Source organism: Leucopleurus acutus (assembly GCF_964270905.1).
Source record: "Leucopleurus acutus genome assembly, chromosome: 1".
Lineage (NCBI taxonomy): Eukaryota > Metazoa > Chordata > Mammalia > Artiodactyla > Delphinidae > Leucopleurus > Leucopleurus acutus.
The window spans coordinates 136,173,763-136,192,945 of NC_139142.1; the positions used below are offsets into that span (position 1 = coordinate 136,173,763).

Below are 19,183 nucleotides of genomic sequence, written 5' to 3' on the forward strand. Positions count from 1 at the left end.
AAAGATGCCTCCCTACAGGGACTGATTCTGCTTTATCCCTCCCAACCCAGCCAAGCACATCCTCCTGATTTAACAGCTGAGAAAGGAGAAAAGGTGCCTGAGATCCCATCCCATCCTCTAGAACACCATTCAACAAAGGCATCTCACACTTAACACGCCAAAACCTGAAATCTTAATTTTACCCTTTAAACTATTCCTCTAGCCATCTTTCCCACTCAATACACGGTAATTCCACCCTTCCATTTTTTCAGGGCAAAAGTCTTGGAGACATCCTTGGCTCCTTTCTTTCTCTCACACCTGCATCCAACCCATCAATAAGTCCTTTAGGTTCTAGTTTTGAAATGTATCTATAATATGACCGCTTCTCCCACCCTCTACTAATACTGGGCTGGACCACCCACCATCATCTCTCACCCAGGTTACTGAAAACAGCCTCCTTGCTGACCTCCCTGTTTCCATCCTTGTCCCCTTATGGTCTCTTCTCCCCTCCGCAACCAGGGTAACCCTTTAAAAATATGAGATATCATGTCACTCCTCTGCTCAGCACCCTCCAATGGATTCCCAGCCTCCACAGTTAATAAGTAGGAAGTAAGCCCCCAGCTCTGTATCTAGCCAAACCAGTAAGGACAGAGGGAACCTTGACTACCCGTGGCTGTATCACCCAGCCAGCAGAGAGCTGGGCAGGTGGCCTGGTCTCCATAGCTTAGGAATAGCTGTGGGTCTGTCTGAGGGTTTGGTCTTGCTCTAGAAAGAATCAAGTGATCAAATGGTGGGTTTCCTATAACGTTGGGACTGTGAATGAAGACATGAACATGGGCAGGGAGGTGGTACACACATCCCTCAGCCACGACAGGCTGCTGAGGAGGGTGGGCTGTGTATTGCCCTCTGTTCTAAAGGCCTGATGCCATCTCTATGGTGGGTGAATTCTCAGTGCTGCATCTCTCAGTAGCCTTAGTTGGAGGTCTACCTTTTAAAAAACTTCCACACGAGCAACAACATGGATGGACCTGGGGGTTATTATGCTTAGTGAAATAAGTCAGAGAAGACAAATACTGTTTCTTATCACTTATATGTAGAATCTAAAAAAATAAAACAAACTAGTGAATATAACAAAAAGGAAACAGACTCATAGATAATAGAGAACAAACTAGTGGTTACCAGTGGGGAAAGGGACGGGGAGAGGAGCAAGATAGGGGAAAAGGATTAAGAGGTACAAACTATTATGTATAAAATAAATAAGCTACAAGGATATATTGTACAGCACAGGGAATATAGCCAATATTTTATAATAACTTTAAATGGATTATAATCTGTAAAACTACTGAATCACTATGTTGTACACCTTAAACTAACATATTGTAAATCAATTATACTTCAATTTAAAATTTTGAATGAAAAAAAACCACTATGAATATCCTGAACAACCTACTGATTCTTTTTCTAAATTTATTATCAGAATGAAAGGTTCTAAATAAAATTTTCAAATCAAAAAAAATTCTACACATGCTTAGGAATCTTCCCAGGTAGCCTCATAGCTGCATCTAGAGGCAACTGAGGGAGGGTCCACCAGGACTATTATCCCCAGTGATTAGTCGAGGAAAGTGGCCCAGAGAGGTGACTTTGCTGAGAGTCACGAATATTTGTCTTAGACCCTGGTACCAAGAGTAGGGCCTTTAGCAAGTCACTTACCCTGTCTGGAGAGTCAGATTCTTCTCCTTACAAATAAAGATGAAAAAGGAAAGAAAACCTAGAGATGGGTCTGCAAAACATCCATGGACTCTGACAGCTCTGAAATTCTATGATTCTTCAACAAATATTATTTAATCTATAAGTTAGTCTCTCGGTCCCATACCTACCCCAATGCCCATAAGAGAAGGTTGGCAAGACCAAACTCTTTGCTACTTCATTTGCCCTTGGAGATAGTTACAGAATGTAGGGCCTTAGCACATCTGCCCACATCTATATCCTCTGCCACCCATCCATCCTGCCTGTGATAGGAAAGAGGCAGAAGCAGCAGGGGTGATCAGGCGGCCTCCATCTGCCTTGAGCACCTAAGGCAAAAAGAGCTCAATACCAGGACCCTCTCTCCCTCACCTCCCCACACAGCAATGTGTTATTACCATTTCATCCCAAAGCTTGCAGCCCAAGAAGGACCCAGAACCTTGGAACGAATTGGAACAAACAATTTTGGGCAAGCTCGCCTCTGCCTGACCCTGTCTTCAGTTCTCACATGCCTGTTTAAAGGCAATGAGGTTGTTGCAGTTTCTGGGTTTGCCTTCTGCCCTGTGCTTCGCCCAGCCTGCCTCAGGTCTCCCAACACAGTGGCAGTGAGGACTGCATCCAGCCCAGCGCAGGTCAGGGAGTAGAGAGCTGGGCCTCTGCAGCACCTCTCCCCACCCCATCCCACCCCTACTGGCCCTGCCCCTGGCTGAAGTTGCAGTGGACTTTTTTTGCAACCAATCAAATTAAAAATAGAATGTGAGCCACATGTGTAATTTTTAATTTTCTAGTAGCTTCATTTTAAAATGTAATCAGAAAAAGATGAAAATTTTAATACATGTGTTTTATTTAACCCAACATAACCAAGAATAGTATCATTTTGACATGTAATCTGTATAAAATATTATTAATGAGATATTTCACATTCTTCAAAATCTGGTGTGTATTGTACATTTATAGCACATCTCAATTTGAGCCAACCTCATTTCAAGTGCTCAATAGGTACACGTGGCCAGTGGCTGCCATATTAGATAGTGCAGATCTAGAATATACATGAGAGTCTATATATAATTTTACTTACCATAAATCTGCTAATGTTAACATTTTGTTATATTCCCATCTAGTCTTTTCTAGATACAGTATTATTTTTACAAAGTTGAAGTCATATTGCCCATATGACTATATCCTTCTCTTGCTGTTTTGTGTATCTTCCTACATCATCAAAAGTGAGTCACAATCATTGTCTTTAATGATAATATCATAGACTATCCCATCACTTGGGTGTGTCATAATCTCCTCATCCAATGCCCAAATGTTGGACAGCTGCAATTTTTCAGTTTTACAAATAGTGCTGAGATGAAGATTTTTATGTTGCTCATGCTTCTTAAGGGCTTGATGTAAATCTCTCTAGTGTTCTAGCCAATTTTAAAAAAATGGATTTTGAATATCAGTCAAACAACTATCAACAAGGGCTTTATGACTGGGAGCTGAGACACCTTGGTTTCTTGTCCCACACCTTTGATATGTGGCTCTGAAGCCCAGGGCAAACCACTTTGCTTCTCACACTAGAGTTGCTCCATTTATAAAAGAAACCAGCTGTATTTTATAATTTTTAAGGGTCTTTCCAGCGCTAACCTTCAGTGATGTTTTTCCCCCAACCTCACATCTAACCAATTAACCTGTCAAACTAGTCATTTCAAGTCCTACAAGTCATGTCAAAGCCACCTCCTAAACATTTAAAAATATATCCACTTCTCTCCATCCCCAGTCGTAGTGCCTTTCTATGTACATCATCGCTCATCTAAATTGTGATGCAGAGTGAAATTAGGTTCTAAACATTAACAGCGAAATCCAAAATCAAGAATAGGATTAAATGAGATATGTGTGAAAGCCTGGGGCTGGCACAGAGGAGATGTTCAATGAATATTTGCTGTATTTGAATCTGAAACCAGCTTCAAGAAACCCAGTCCCTGAAAGGTTGTGAAGGAGTTCACAGTGAAACATCAGAAGTGCTGCTGTGCCCTGCTGGGAGCCAGCCTGCCCCAGACACTGAGAGCTGTCAGAAGACAAAGACTCAGCAGCTTCCCCTAAAGGGTTGACAGTCTAGAGGGGGAAATGGGAACCCCTGTCTGCAAAACAAAGATGCCTCAGGCGGAGTCTTCAATGGAAAAACCAGATGGAGAACAGAACAATTATCTGAGCAATTCAGGCAAGCCTGCTGTTGAGGAAAAGGCGTGAAGAAATTTGTTCTATTTCCTTTGTGACAAGGAGTTAGGGAAGCCTGGGGTAGCAAAAACATTTTGAGTCTACAGAAAGACCAGAGTTCTGGCCTACACTCTATGATTTTAGGCAAACCACGAAACCACTTTTTGATCTCAGTATCCTCATCGGTCAAATTGAGATACAGTAATACCAACTTTGTTCAAACCTAACCACGTACTGGATTGAGTTGTGAGGTTGAGCACAATGATTATGAATGGGGAAAACAGCTATTCAATGAAGCAATCTAATAACCACATAGGCAACTGAAAATGAGTCTCCTAAGATTCTACCCCTCTTAAAGGAAATGTTTAGTAATCATCAACAACATCTGTATTGAACTTTATAATATGCAAGGGAATTTTATGCGCATTTATTCTATTTTGTTTTCAAAACCCATTGTGGTAGTGTTATCATTTGTGCCTTTTACACTTAAGGATACTGAGATTGAGAGAGCTTAAATAACCGTTAGAGTTTCCACTCTTTGCAAGGGCCAGATTCAGGCTCTCTTGACTCCTTGGTTGCCTTCCCACTAAAATCCTCATCACCAAAACATTAATATTATTAACATAATATTAATAATGTTTGTTATATGCATTTCTCTTTGCTCAAGGACACTGAAACATCAAAACAGAAGCTCTGGAAAAAAATGCCAGACATGTAAGAAGAGCAAGTTCACTTTCTTGTATTAAGGAAAAGTAGATGTCCCCATCTGATTTGCATTTTATGCAATATAGCAGGAAATATTTAAGTTGACAAATAGGATATTTACAACTGCAACAGATCCTTGGCAGTTAGTTTTTAACAATTGTTGCAAATGTGATTTATTTGCTATTATAAAACGGCATTACTGTGCGAATATGACTCCTGAAATTAGCATCAGTTTAGCAAGGGCCCTTGACAGCCTGACCTCTTAATATCCTTATAATGATGCCATTTACATTCCATGCTTACTCAAGTCACTCACTGCTAGATTTGTTTGAGAGGAGTCCACTCTAGGGCAGATGTATTCTGTATTTTAACACACCGAGTTGGTGTGGGGGGGCACATGTAGGCCTTCTAAGGGGAAAAACTGTTTAATCAAGTCTTCATGAAAATGTGTTCGTTTCCAACTTCCTACAGTGAAAACGCATTACTGCTAATTACAGCATACTCCAGAAACACAATACTTCATGTTTTCTCCACAAGACATTTCCATGGCATGGATATATTAAACAAGAACACGTTTTGATCCTCTGCAGCTTTAGCTTTTAGTGTGAGTGGGAAACTAGTCCTGGGCAAGGATTGGCTGGGCCAGGATTAAAGCCATCTCCACCAGCAGGGAAAGAGCAGAGGGTGGACTTGGAGCCAGGCAGAACTGGGTTCAGAACCCAGCACCACCACTTCCTAGCTGTGTGGACATGGGTACCTCTCTGAACCTCTGTTTCTTTATCAGTGACATGGAGCTGTTATTTTTAAGGTTATTATAAAGATCTGAGATGTTTGTGAAGCACCTGGCACACTGTAGGTACTTGATACATGGGAACTGGTCATGTTTGTGTTGCTTGTCAAAGCTCAGATGTCACCTTCTCCGTGATGCAGCCCTGAGTTCAAACTAGACGAACTCAGCCTGTCTGTTCTTTCTGCTTTGGTACTACTTTGTTCCATCCCTTTATCATATCAAGTATTCATTGTGTTGTAATCAATTGAGTATGATTCTATCTGTCTTCCCATTCTTGATGTGTCTCTTTACCTTTTACACTCGGATAACTAGCACAATAATATGCCTTGAGCATTGAACTCAGGAGGATTCTGGGGGTGCTTCTGGATTCAGTGTAGGGGTGAGAGGTGACAAGAGAAATTAAGGACGGTCTGCCACAGAAGAGGAGAGAAGGTACCATATGACCCACTTTGCCATCAGCAGTTTAGCACATAGTAGATGCTCAGTTAAGTATCTGTCAAAGGTGTTAATGGACATTACTCAATTATCTAGTAGCTTAGAGTAACTTATTGCTTATATATATCTGTTTATCAAAGCATTTTAATTTCTACTGCATTATAGTATCCTTCTAATGACCCTGGGATTCAGCTAGGGTGGATGCTATCTTCGTTTCCCTGTTGAGGATACTGTGACATTGTAGGGTGGGTGAAGTGACTTTCCTGCACCCTTAAGGTAAAAATAGTGGTAGAGCTAAGGCTTGTAGGCCAACCCTAAGTATCCCTTAAGAATCATGTTGAGATTCCCAGAGAAGCCAGCACTGCTTTTTCTGAAGCCAGGGCAAACTGCCCTTTTCTAATATTTATGCACTCAGGGCAAACTGCCTTTTTCTAATATTTCCCCCTGTCTGCTCTGCTTGAACTCCCCATCCTCTGGAGTTCCCATCCAGCTTCACTTCTCAGTAGTAAGCATTGCACTGGCTACTTTAGAAGTGACAAACCACAGGCAGAAAAATCAAAGTGCACATGAGCCTTTCGGAACCGGGCCTCTCCATCAGATTATCTTGGACAGGGATTTCCAATTGTGTAACCTCCAGAACCTTAAATCTTCTGATGAGAATCAGACTGGAGACTCTATCCCTCAGTTGAACAAAGGAGAAACAGAAGCAAAAACACCTACTCCGTTAAGTCACATGTTCACTGTTGTAGTTGGGTCTGGTGTGGTTTGGGGTGGCCAGAGGTGGGGGGGGCCTTCTCTCCTGGTGACTGATCACACCCTCACTTCTCCGGCTCCTGTTCTACTCAGGTGTGGGCAACAGGCCTCAACCTCTCATACAGTGACCAGCTGGCCCTGACTCAGCTCACCTTATACTTGACCAACGGCCACCTGGATTGCAGTCTGAGCACCCTTGAAGTGCCCCGCTTTGTTCCCAAGGAAGACAAGAAAATGAGCCACCTAAATGCTGCGGCAATGCCGGTAAGTGACCGATGCTTCCTGATTCTCCTCAGTGTCAGCAATACTCACCCGCCATTTACTGAGCTCTAGTTGTGTGCCAGGCTCTATGGGTCCAGAGAGAAGAAAGAATCTCAGGCAAGTCTTTGAACCTACCAAAATGGGCTTCTGGTACATGAATGTAGGAAAGGGGAGGCGGCGTCCAGAAAGGGCAAGCACTATGTGGAAGGACGAAAGTACCTGGGGCTTTCCAGGGCTGGATGTTTGTGTGTTCCCCTCCATTCTCTTCTCAGCTCGCTTCCCGGGGCAAGTACATCTATACCCACTGCTTCAATTACCAGAAGCTTCCAACAAAACCTGTATTTTTCTAGCCCCAGTCTCTTTTTTGAGCCTCAGACTCCTAGAGTCAATATTCAACAGAATGTCTCAAGAGTCCTCAAGGGTTAAACTACCCAAAACTGCACTCACCGTCTCTCCTCCCCTATACTTCCTCTTGGCGGGTCAGGCCAGAAGCTGATCCCTCACCCTGTATCACCACATCCAGTCAGCAACCAGCTCATGTTGATGCTAGCTGCTAAAATGCCTCGACTCTGACCCCTCCTTCCCCCGTCAAAGATACTGCCTTCACTTCAGCTTCCATGGTCTCACACTACTGTTACAATAGCTTCTCATTAAGACTCTCTGCCTCCTGTCAAGGTGGTTAAAGTGAAAAGTGGATCTGAGCATGCTGCTCCCCTACTTATGATTTTGAAATGACTCCTGTCATCTTCAGGAAAATCCCAACTTCTCAGCTTGGTTAATGAGGCCCCTTGTGATCTGTGGCCCAATCCCCCATTCTCATCACTAGGCCATCTCTAGGAGGCTGGAGGCAGTAGTCCTGGGACTGGTTCAGGTTTACCGACCTCAGGACCCTGGATAACAAAGGGCAAACCTCCGTGGGGACAGTGGGCTAGGTTGTTCCTGGGGAAGGAGAGCAAAGTTCAAGAGGACCAGATGGCCCTTCCTGTAGGTGGGATATGACAGCAGATTGGGGCTCAAGCCACAGCTGCTCTGACAATGCCAGAGGCTCTCTTGTGCCTTCTCTTACAATAGTGGGCTTCGTGCCCTTTTTGCAAATGAAGCTCTACTTGAGGTCCAAATATGTCAAGCAGATAAAAGAGGAATGCCAGTGGTTAATAGGACCCCCACTCCAGTGCCCTAGAGATATCTTTTCAGAGCAGTATCTCCTGCCTCTCTGTTGAGTCTCTTTGGGTCCAAGAGACACCTCTGGATTTAAAGAACACTTGTTTGACTCTGCCCAGGATCCCCACATCACCTTCCTTGGCAGGAACTCGGTGTACACTTGGAAGGGTAGCCTGGAGAGGGTGCCAGATGTCTTGGGGGACTCAGGCGACAGCCTCCTTCTCCTGCTCAATCCACTTGTCCTATGAGGTACCACTGCTCATGGGAATACCTTAGATCTCTTTACTTATTAAGAAGAGAAGCAGAGTTGGACTAGGAGTGAGAAACAGACCTCTTTAAATTAGGTCCCAGGACCTTGCTAGGAATTTCCCACGTTTGGTCCCACCTGTGGCCTCTGTCCTCTCCAAAGGGACCTACAAGACCCTAAGTTCAGTGCCAGAGGGAGGGACAGCAGTAGAACTTGACACCTTCTGGCTTAGTGAACCTATCTCCATGCCATTTCCAAAAGGAAGCTGGAAGCTGAGTTAATATTCAACCAAGACTTCCAAAGACAATTTGCTGCATTTAAGTATGTTGCTTCAGAAGGCTGTAAGCAGAAGTTGTACTTTGAATTAGAAGCACTCTCCCATCTTCCCCATCTTGCCTATAGATTTCAATCCTAGCTACAGGTGACATACAGGAATTCTCCTGTGATCGAGAGTCTTAAACACTTTTAGGAATTGCCCATACACAAGAGGGACACATTATGATCTTCAATAATTCAAATGTCTCTACAGTCACTGAAGAAGAGCTATTCAGGTTTTCTGATGCAGGAATAAATTGAAAGTGCTTTTGGTTTTAGAAAGATACATGGCGGTTCTAACCCTGGTGCCACTGTACATGTGTGTGCACACACATGCTCCTATGCATATGTGCACATGTGACAAGTTTTAAAAGAATCACGCACGCACGCATGCACACACAGTACAATTTACAACCAAACTGAAGCTCCTGAACAAGTGTGAACAGACTGTGATGCCATCAGGTTTACAGTCAGTTGACAGCCCCCTTTGAAGACAAGAAAAAGGAAATACACAGATACGACTACAGTGATAATGAGGGCACATTCAGAACAAATGCCTATAAAAGGTTTCCAGTTTTGGCCTATTCCTTTAGATAATACGCTGTGCAGGGGAAAAGCAAAAACTTTTCTGAACTCTAAGAAGAGCCATTGTCCCCTTATTAGAAACAGGTGGCAAACCACTCTCATTTAGACCAGGTTAGACCAGGTGCACGGGCTTCTGATCCAGTGTCCTCCACAAATAACCCCTTGAAGGTGGAAACAAGATCAGATGAGTCCCAGATGTACATGTTTTGAAAATGAAAAGGAATCACCTAACGGCTTTTTAACTTTTAATTAACGTTCTGTCAGACTGGACGTAAATTGCTACCCTTTTCTGTCCGTTTTTTACTCTTCCTCTCTCTTGGTGGACCCTCCATACCACAGTTGGTGAGTGGCCAAAAGGGACCATCTCTGCAAACATCTTAAAACAACCCCAGTCATTTATAAGCATTTTAACAGCACATGATCTGTAATGAATGATTAAGTAAAACCTTTTGTGTTAAATTATGATGTTAATAATGATTCTGCCTCCTGTAATTTATTATGAATTCTCAAATGCTTCGGGTTTGATTTTGATAGAACGCAACAACAGAGTTTATGTGATGACTTTATTTTTAGAACCCCTTCTTTGAAGGCAGGCATTTCCCCACCACTGCTGCTACTGTAATTATGTACAAAACCAATCACTCATTAGAGTGAGGATACGTTATCTTCTAGACAGATGAGGCTAAATAAGCAACACATTAATAATTCAGAGAGCAGTTCATTATGCATGTGGATGCCTGCTTCCTAACTGAAATAAGAACCTCATCAGCCTCTGCCAACCCTTAAACAATAGTTCTGTGTTATTGCAACCACATTCAAGTTTACGCTTGTTAAACTGCTACTTGGATTATTTTATCAAACGTTCATTTATTTGTGGTCCCTTACTGCCGAGAACAGATTTTGGAAGCTCCTTTTTTAAGTTAATGATTTGAGCAATGGGTGTTATTAATTCTCAGAATATTATAAACATGATTAATTTTCAGGCAGAGATTTATTACATAAGGATTTCAACTATGTCAACTGAAATGCATCACTGTCAAAACAAGTTATCATGGCGAAAACAGAATATGCTCCACACTTCAAATGCTGGTGCTCAGAACTAAATCAATTTAAATTGTGGCTGAAGCAAAATTATATTCTCCAGTGAAAAGGAGTATTTCGAGCTTTCTTTACTTGGCTTGAAGCATTCTTGTTAGATTGTGATTTAGAAAGGTAGTTTAATAAAACTAGACTTCTACCAATAATATTTTGCCTTCTATTTCTTCCCCCTTGTTTTACTAGAAAAGGCTAACCTCTGAAATTCCCACACATTCCAAATGTGGCCAGTGGGAATTTGGAGAGGACAACACTGTTCTAAGTCAGGGGTCATGAATTCTGATCCTCTCTCTGGCCTCAGTTTCCTTGTTTATAAAATAAGGGAGACCTAAGTGACCCCCAGGGTCTCCTAAGGCATTTGATTTTATGGGGCCTGTAGAGTAGGGCTCTGTATCAAGCCTGGCCCAGGCAGTGTCATGTACAGTGGGGTACTGGGGACAGGGAATCTTTCCTGTAAGGGGACATAGGAAGGGCCCACCCTCTGTTCCACAGCCTTCCATTGAATGGTCTTTTTCTTGCAGAATCTTTTAGAAAGGAGTAATATTGTTGTGACAGGTCACATGCTAAGTCCTCGTCAGCCATCACCTTAGTTATCAGTTAATACTTTCAGCCAGAATCAACTAGAAGTAAGTTCACCTCTTTGTGCCAGGCATTCTACTAAGCGCAGAGGATATAAGGATGAGTAGCAAAGAGCTCCAAGTTTTTCAAAGGACCCAGATAGGCCAGCATATAGCTATAATGCATATAATTACATCCAAAATGTACTGAGCCTTTACTCCTCACCAGGTACTTTAACTAAGTGCTTTACATGAATCTTTATACAACCTAATATATGGGGCAGGTGCTGTTATTATGCTCATTTTGATAAGAAGACTGAAGTTAAGAAATGTTAAGCAGCTTGTGGAAGGTCACTCAACAAGCAAGTATGGAAGCCAGAATTAAGCCCAGGCCTGTCAGACTTTAAAGCTTGTGTCTCAGCATTGTGCTACCCAACCTGCCTTGTGTTGGCTGAGAGTCAATGACCCAACCCCAGAGTACAGCTTCAGCTCATCCCTGAAGAAGTCTCTGGTTGAGGCCATGGAAAAAGCTCTTCTTCCAAAGGAGGCTTCATCTCCCTGTGTGATGAGGTTATTTGCAGGCATATTACTATTATCCACTGGCTCCTAATCTGCTCCGAGCTAGGCCAGGACTCAGTGAGCACTGAATGGGCCAGATGGTTGTGGAGGAGTCTTCCGATGCTATAAAATTCTTCAGGTTATGACTTTTTTGGTAAACCTAAATGGATTTCACAGCATCAGAAGAGAGTCAATTACACAAGTCAGCCTTTTAAAAATGATGTTTTCCATTTGTATAATGCTTTATACTTTAAATAGACGTGAGCTTATTTGATCCCCAAGAAGTAGATAAGACATGGATTATCATACCTATTTTACAGATCAGGAAAGTAAGGCTATTCAAAGGTAAGTGAACTGCCCAAGGTCATAAAGTTAAGTAAGTAGCAAAGTCCAGGTTTTCTGATTCAAGTCCCTTTCTGATGAAAAGACTTACTGGTTGGTTGTTGTTTTGTCTTGTTTTTCAAATAATTTATCTTATTTGTGAAACTATTTAGTTTAACAAATGCTAATAAGAGCTAAATTGTTTTTGAGTGCTTATTCTGTGCCACACACTGTTCCAAGGTCTTTACAAATTCATCTAATCCTCAAGACAATACTGTCACCTGTGCTATCAGGCGGGATAAAAGACAACACTAGATCATTGACAGTTTTTTCCTGTAGGAACTGCAGAGTTGGTTAAGTCTTTAAAAAAAAAAAAAAGTAGGTGTATTGTATATGTTCATCTTTATTTGCATTATTATAACACATTTATTAAGCACTTAAGATAAGCCAGCGATTTCGCCAAGCATCCAGGATACAGAGACATTTGACAAAGTCCCTGTCCTCGAGGAGTTGAAAAGAAATATAAAATAGATAGCACATACACAAGGAAAAAGCACAAAGTCTCATTTAAGTGTCATTTAGGTGACAGTCCCTTAACCTGCTGCTGGAGTTCTTAGGAGAAACAACTGTGGACAGGCGGGGACAGAGGATGCTTTACTAAGAACGCAGAACTTGGTCTGGCCTTAAAGACTAAGCCAGTCACCATGGCAAGGAGCGGGAGACCTCCCCCAGCAGAAAGGACAGCAGCCGAAGAGAGCCCGTGGTCTGTTATGAACCAGTTGGGCTGGGGCAGAGAATCTGGGAAGAAGGAAGTGGGAGAAGTGGTTGGAGCAGTCCACTGAGAACGTTTGGGAGAGTCTTCCAGCCAAGCCAGGTGTCCGGATTTCATTTTGAAGGCAAAGAGGAGACACTGAAGATTTCTGAGCATTGACCAACCTGAGTTTGGGAAATGCTCAATGTGGTACTAATGCTCAGAATCCTAGGTACCAGTGGGGGCAGGAATAGCCTGGAAAATTACATTTGGTGTAGGTCTACAATGCTCCAGGCCCTGCGATGTTTTCAAAGAAACAGCAACAACAATAGTAGCTACTGTGTATCAGGTGCTAGGTGCTTATTGAATCATCAAAAGTCAGGGAAGTTAAATGACATATTCAAGATCACACATATACTAAGTGGCCTAGTCAGGTTTTGAACTTCAGTGATTCTGACTCTGTATAACCTTTCCACTATAGAATTCTGCTTGCATCCCCACCTCCCTAGTAGAAAGAAGAAGCTGCCCTCCAGGCCATAATGGTCTGGACTAGGACGGTGATGATCATGGAAAAGATGATGTCGCTTGGAGACATACACCAAATATCCTGGCTTTTCTTTCCGATTCCTTATGAATCACAAGCCCAGGACTGGGAGGAGGGGGAATTGCAGTCTGTCTCTGTAGAGCAAAAGAAACCTCAGGATAGCCTGTCCTTACTTGCTGTCCAGTAATACTGGACAGTGAGCTCTTCTGCCTTGCTTTGGAGTCAAGATTCACAGCACTGAGCTGGATCCTGCTACCAGATGCCTGCCTACCTCTCTCCCTCGCTAACTGGGTCCTGATCTTGGGTTTGCTAGTTTATATACTATAGCAGCATAAGACAAGTTTAGAAGACAAAAATAACCTTGGAATTATCTTGTGAATTCATGGTAATTACCACGCAATTACATGCTCAGTAACTACAATGGAATTCCAGAGTAGTTACAGTTCACTTCTATACACAAAAGCTCAGGCTTCTGGGCCTCCGATGTGAAGGCAGGAGCATGGCACAGCCTGACATGGCAGGGCAAGCAGGCCTGGTGGTCACGTTCCTCCAGCCTGACCTCATAGCTGAGCCAGAATTTCACTTAACCAGTTCTTGTTACCCCACCAATAATCCCTGTCAGGTCTACCAGAGCTACGTTGTCCTCCAAAAGATGTCCTCTAGGGGCAAGACCTGGGATGACTGTCCTGAGCTGTCATTCTCTAGGGATGGTGTGACTGTCCTCTGTTTTGTGAATCAGTCTCTTCTTCTGCCCCAAAGTGCTCAGTGACTGCAAGTCCCCTGAATTACATCCTTTGAAGTGTCTCTTAAGTCAGAGAGAAGTGCAATCCACTTACCCTATTTCATGTATCCTTTCATTCAAGAAACACTGAATGCTAGCATCATGTCCAGCCTGGGGATTCAGAAACCAAACAGTGCCTGCCCTCAGAAAACTCCCAGTCGTGTAAGGGAGCCAGACAGGGGAACAACTCATGATAGGTCAGGGTGATAACAAAGTACAGTTGTGAGGCATAGAGGGTCAAATAGATTTTCTTTTGTAAAAACAGAATTCCCAATGGCGCCAAGTGGGACAATACCAATGGAGAGGCACAATTCGATGCGTTAGCCTGGGGGAGCCTAACATTTCTGTAGATGTGGATCCTGCTTATGTGTGGGAAGAATGGGCTTAATTACTACTACTGATAACGCAACCATCAGATACACTACTTTACGTAAATGTGGAAGGAAAAGACACCATATGTGGGGGACATATGTCACAAAAGGTGAACATGAAATCTGAGTGTGTGTGTGTGTGTGTGTGTGTGTGTGTGTGTGTGTGTGTGTGTGTGTGTGTGTGTGAGATGCAGGTGGGCAAATGATGTTCATTCTCCGCTGGGCACTCACTCAGTTGGCCCCAGTTGCCTTGCATTAGCTCAGAGACAGAGAGAGCGCCTGAGGTTTCACAAAAGACAGTGTGTCAGGTCATTAGGATCCTTGCAGCCAGCTGTGAACCAGCAGCACCTCCTTTTCCTTCACCTATTTCAAGTCACTGCATGCGATCAGGCACCTGGTTGCCCAGCACCTGAGGGTCTCCAAAATTCAAAATCTGGTCCAGGCATTGCCATTTTCTATGCCCTAAGGTTGGCCATGGCTCTATGTGCAGTTCTCCAAATTTCCATTTACCCAAGGACAAACAGAGATAATTGTCAAAGGCAAATATCATATTTCACAAAGGACATGCTACAAAACTATCGGGATTCAATACTTTCTTTTGCACATATTAAATTTTAAATATTTTAGGAGATATTATAGTTGAAATACTTTGGACCTACTGTAACCAGTCTCTTTGGGATAGCTCTCATTGATAGGCAAGCAAGATATAGAATAGCAATTTCCCAAACAAAGAAAGCAGGTGGAATTAAAATTCTAACACTGGTCCCTTCAAGGAGGTGGAGTGCACTTAGTGATTTGCTGCCGAAGAGCGAAAAGGGGGAGGGTATCTTTACAGCAAGAAACCTGATGAAAACTACCTTAGCCAGGTGACCAAGGTCGGCATCAACAGTGATAAATCATGTTGATATATGTATCCTTGATATGAGGTGATGAAAGTGGCAGTCTACCTATGTAGTCCTTCTCTCCAAAACCAACAACCCCCATCTAATCATGAGAAAAACATCGGACAAACCCAAATTGAGGGACATTCTACAAAACACTTGATCAGTACTCCTCAAAACTGTCAGGCGAGACTGAGAAACTGTCACAGCCCAGAAGAACCTAAGGAGACATGACAACTAAATATAATGTGCTGTCCTGGAGGGGATCCTGAAACAGAAAATGGAAATTAGGGGAAAACTAATGAAATCCAAATAAAGTATGGACTTAAAAGTAATGTGGCAATTTGGTTCCTTAGTTGTGACGAAGGTACCACATCAATGTACAATGTTAACAGTAGGGGAACTGGGTGTGGGCTATACAGGAACTCTCTGTATTATCTTTGCAACCTTTCTCTTAATCCACAATTATTCTAAAATTAAAAGTTTATTTAAATATTTAGTAAAGAGTCTGACATTCAGTTGTGATTTTTTTCCCAGGCAACCAGTCGCTATGCGGTGATGAGCACCCAGCTGAAGCATGACAATCTCTCTCTGATTTTCCACTATGTTTTTCTCCAGATGTGTAAGGCCCATGGCATCGGCTATGATATTGAGGTATGAAGGGTGACAGTTGGCCAAGGCTGGACCAAATACAGGCCTGTGGGTGATCTAGGCAGCTAATAATTTGATGCACCTTCAAACAGATATTCTTTAAACATTGGTTTGACATGTATTTAGAGGAAGGTTGAGTGCTGCTTGGGGAAGGGCAGGGGGTGGCACTTGGTCCTGGGAAGTTGATCTCTGACCCCAAACTTGTACACCCAACTTAGTAAAGCAAAAACCCTGTAGCTCACCAGACTTAGGAGTAATGTGGGGGACCATCTCTTAATCTTGAAGCATGTCCTGAGCTTTCTGACCCCACCCAAAGCTGCTTACTAATAAATATCCTCTTAGTCTGTTTGGGCTGCCGTAACAAAGCACCATATACAAGATGGCTTACAGAAATGTATTTCTCGCAGTTCTGGGGGCTGGGTAATCCAAGGTGAAGTTGCCGATCAATTCAGTTCCCGGTGAGGACTGTTCCTGACTTGCACAATAACTGCCTTTTTGCTGTGTCCTAACACGGCAGGAAAAGAGCAATCTCTGATGTCTCTGTAACCTCTTCTAGAAGGACACAAGTTCTAACTGAACAGGGCTCCACCCTTATGACCTCATTAACCATAACCATTCCCTTAAAGTCCCTGTTTCCAATACATTCACATGGGGGATTAGGGCTTAAACATCTGAATTGGTGCGGGGCTGGGGGGCGGTGTTACACAATTCAATCCATAGCATCCTTCTACTACATATCATAGTTTCTTTCTAGGAGCAGTTCTGATTTAAAAAAAAACAAAAACAGTTTCCCCCATTTTTGGTCTATTTCCAGTGACATTGATGGCCCCTACCCAGCTTCTTCATCCTTAGTGTAGCTGGATGGGGGCAAAGTGGGATGTAATATCTCCTACTTAAACTAGAACCTCCATTTTGTGCCTAGAGATTCATACTACTCTGAGAAAGAGTTTCATGATTTTGCACTTTGATTCAGATCTTCAAATCTGAAATTCTTAGAGGGTTATTCTAAGACCTGAGTGACTCTATGTGCTCTTGTGGAACACCCTTCCCACATCACATCAAACATATTAAAATATATTCACCTCTCACGTTAAATATAATTTATAATGACAAAGAATTGAGCAATAACCAATTGATCAAATGTTTTGACTTGTAGATACTCAGTTCCATATTTATTAATTTTTGTTTTTCATACTTGAAAACAAATAGAACTTTTCAGGGTTCAAATATTGTTATAGGCCCTTGAAAAGCATATGGACCTTAGGCACAGGGCCAACAGTGAATAGGATGACCTGGCTGACACTTGGCAATCCCCACCACACTGTAGGGCACTGTCAGGGTGCATAATGCCTTTTGATTAGACTGATTCATGCTGACTGCAAACACATAATATGAAGCTCATATTCCCTTGCAAATTACATTAAAATGTATACAATATAGAAAGAATGAAAAGGACAGATTGAACTGATTTATCTGAAAGTAATTATTACATCTGCTCAACACAATCTCTTTGGAATTAAATACAGTTGATCCTTGAACAATGCCAGAGTTAGGGGCACTGACCCTCCACATAATCGAAAATTCAAGTGTAACGCTATAGTTGGCCCTCTGTATCCACAGTTCGGCATCCAAGGATTCAACTAACAACGGATGTGTAGTAGTGTAGTATTTACTGTTGAAAAAATTTGCATATAAGTAGACCCATGCAATTCAAACCCATGTTGTTCAAGGGTCAACTGTAGTTTTTAGCCCTAAATTAATTAGACTTACATGTGCCAGAAGGTGGTTAAATCTAACTCTAGCTTTATCTGAATCAACTTATTTTATTTTCTTCTAAAATATCAAAGCAGAACAAGCTCTGTGAGTGGGCATATTTGGCAGGGAAAGTCTCCTGCTGAAAAGAAAACGGGCTCTATAACTTTCTATTGCCCAAGATTATTATTAGAGATTTATTTCTTTGGCTGAAGGCTTTGTACTTGACTGAAGTTCTAGTACTCCTGGGAAAAGTAAAGCACCAAACTTTACAAGTTATTTACACCTTTGTGGCTCTAGTTGATCAGATACATTTCTAAGAACAAATTTTAGTACAGGAAACAGGCTATTAAGGCCCAGGGGAAACAGTGGATGGTGCAGAGGAAGGGATTCCACTGAGGGTGAGAAGAATGAAGAAAGGGCAGAGGGGCACAGAAGAACTGACAGGCATATTTCATAGACTCTGCCTCCAGGTCAACTGTGCTAAACAACGTATAAAGGATGAAAGATGAACTGGAAGAGAAAGAGAAATATAGATTGGGGGTGACGGAGTGATGGAACAATATGAAGAAGGAAAAGATAACAGAAGAAAATAGAGAGGATAAAATCCAGAGACTGGAACAATCTATAAAAATAAGGAGGGGATAAATAGAAAGAAAAAGAGCAAATAATAAACAAAAGTACAAGAAGAGAGGAGAAATGGAATCATAAAAATCTGAGGTAAGAAGAAGGAGACATGTGACTACTTGGAAAATTTGGAAATTCTCTAACAATGTCCTTGCTCTATTTTTCCTAAGATGGATTCTCATCTTTTCAGACACTGGGGTCCCTCCCTTGTCAGAACTCTCCACTTGTTCTCTCCGTTGCCTTTTGTTGGAGAGACATTTACCAAACACCTACTATATGCTGGCACTGAGCTAAGCACTATTACTTTATTATCTCTTTCATCTTCATATCTCTCCTGTAAGAATTTATTTCTACCATATCGCAGTGAGGAATTTATGTTTAAAGAATTTAAGCACTTTCCCCAGGTCACACAGCCAGGCATTTTATGAAATGCCTTAATCCATAATTGTCTGTAAAGTCAAATATGATTCTTTTTCTTACACCAGGGTATTCCCTATGCACCTTTTTCCCCCTAAAGACTGTTTCCCACTAACTGTGTATGTTTCTAAAATATTATTACCAATCCAGTCCAAGAATTCTGGGATCCATTTCAAATAAAATACTCCACCTAGGTAATTCTTGTGTATTCAGCTGAAGAAGCGCAAACTTCTCCATAACCCCCATGACTATCTCCACCTTACAAAAGAAAAAAAAGTTATGTCTAACAATTAACTTCCCTAAAATTTTATTGCCTCTTTGGGTTATTCTGAGTCTAAAAAAAAGATCACTTACCCTAATTCCAGTGTTACCTATGCCACCTGCTTCCACTCTTGGTCAAATTTAATGTGGGTGGCTCTTTCCAGATAAAGAAGCAACGTTAACAATACATCAGTGTCATTGCCACCAAAAGAAGAATCTTCAAAGTCCTTATTCTCAACATTATGTTTTTCTTCCCATTATCATCATAGAATTTCACATGACGTTTCTTGTCCAAAATCTTAGGGGTAAAAGAGGGAAATGAGATCACCCTTTGAGTTTATTTTTCCTTGCTGAATATTGGAAGGACGCATTGCTGAGTTTGTAACCAACTCGGTGGGTCTCATTCCTGGTATTTCTGTAATGCTACAAAATACCCCCAC

The 19,183-nt window shown here is 42.1% G+C and overlaps 1 protein-coding gene across 4 annotated transcripts in view; it reads left to right on the top strand.

Moving 5' to 3' along the window:
* Positions 1 to 19,183, top strand: part of LOC309964032 (IQ domain-containing protein H-like) — a gene marked incomplete at both ends in the record, with an annotated part of 112,400 nt that overhangs the window by 80,056 nt on the left and 13,161 nt on the right. For 3 of the 4 annotated variants that reach the window (XM_082842662.1, XM_082842664.1, XM_082842663.1), the window contains one exon: positions 6,701 to 6,871. The exons of the other annotated variant lie outside the window; for it this stretch is intronic. In XM_082842662.1, the coding sequence (XP_082698788.1) occupies positions 6,701 to 6,871 (171 nt within the window). The remainder of the gene's footprint in view (positions 1 to 6,700; positions 6,872 to 19,183) is intronic. 4 annotated transcript variants of the gene reach the window in all.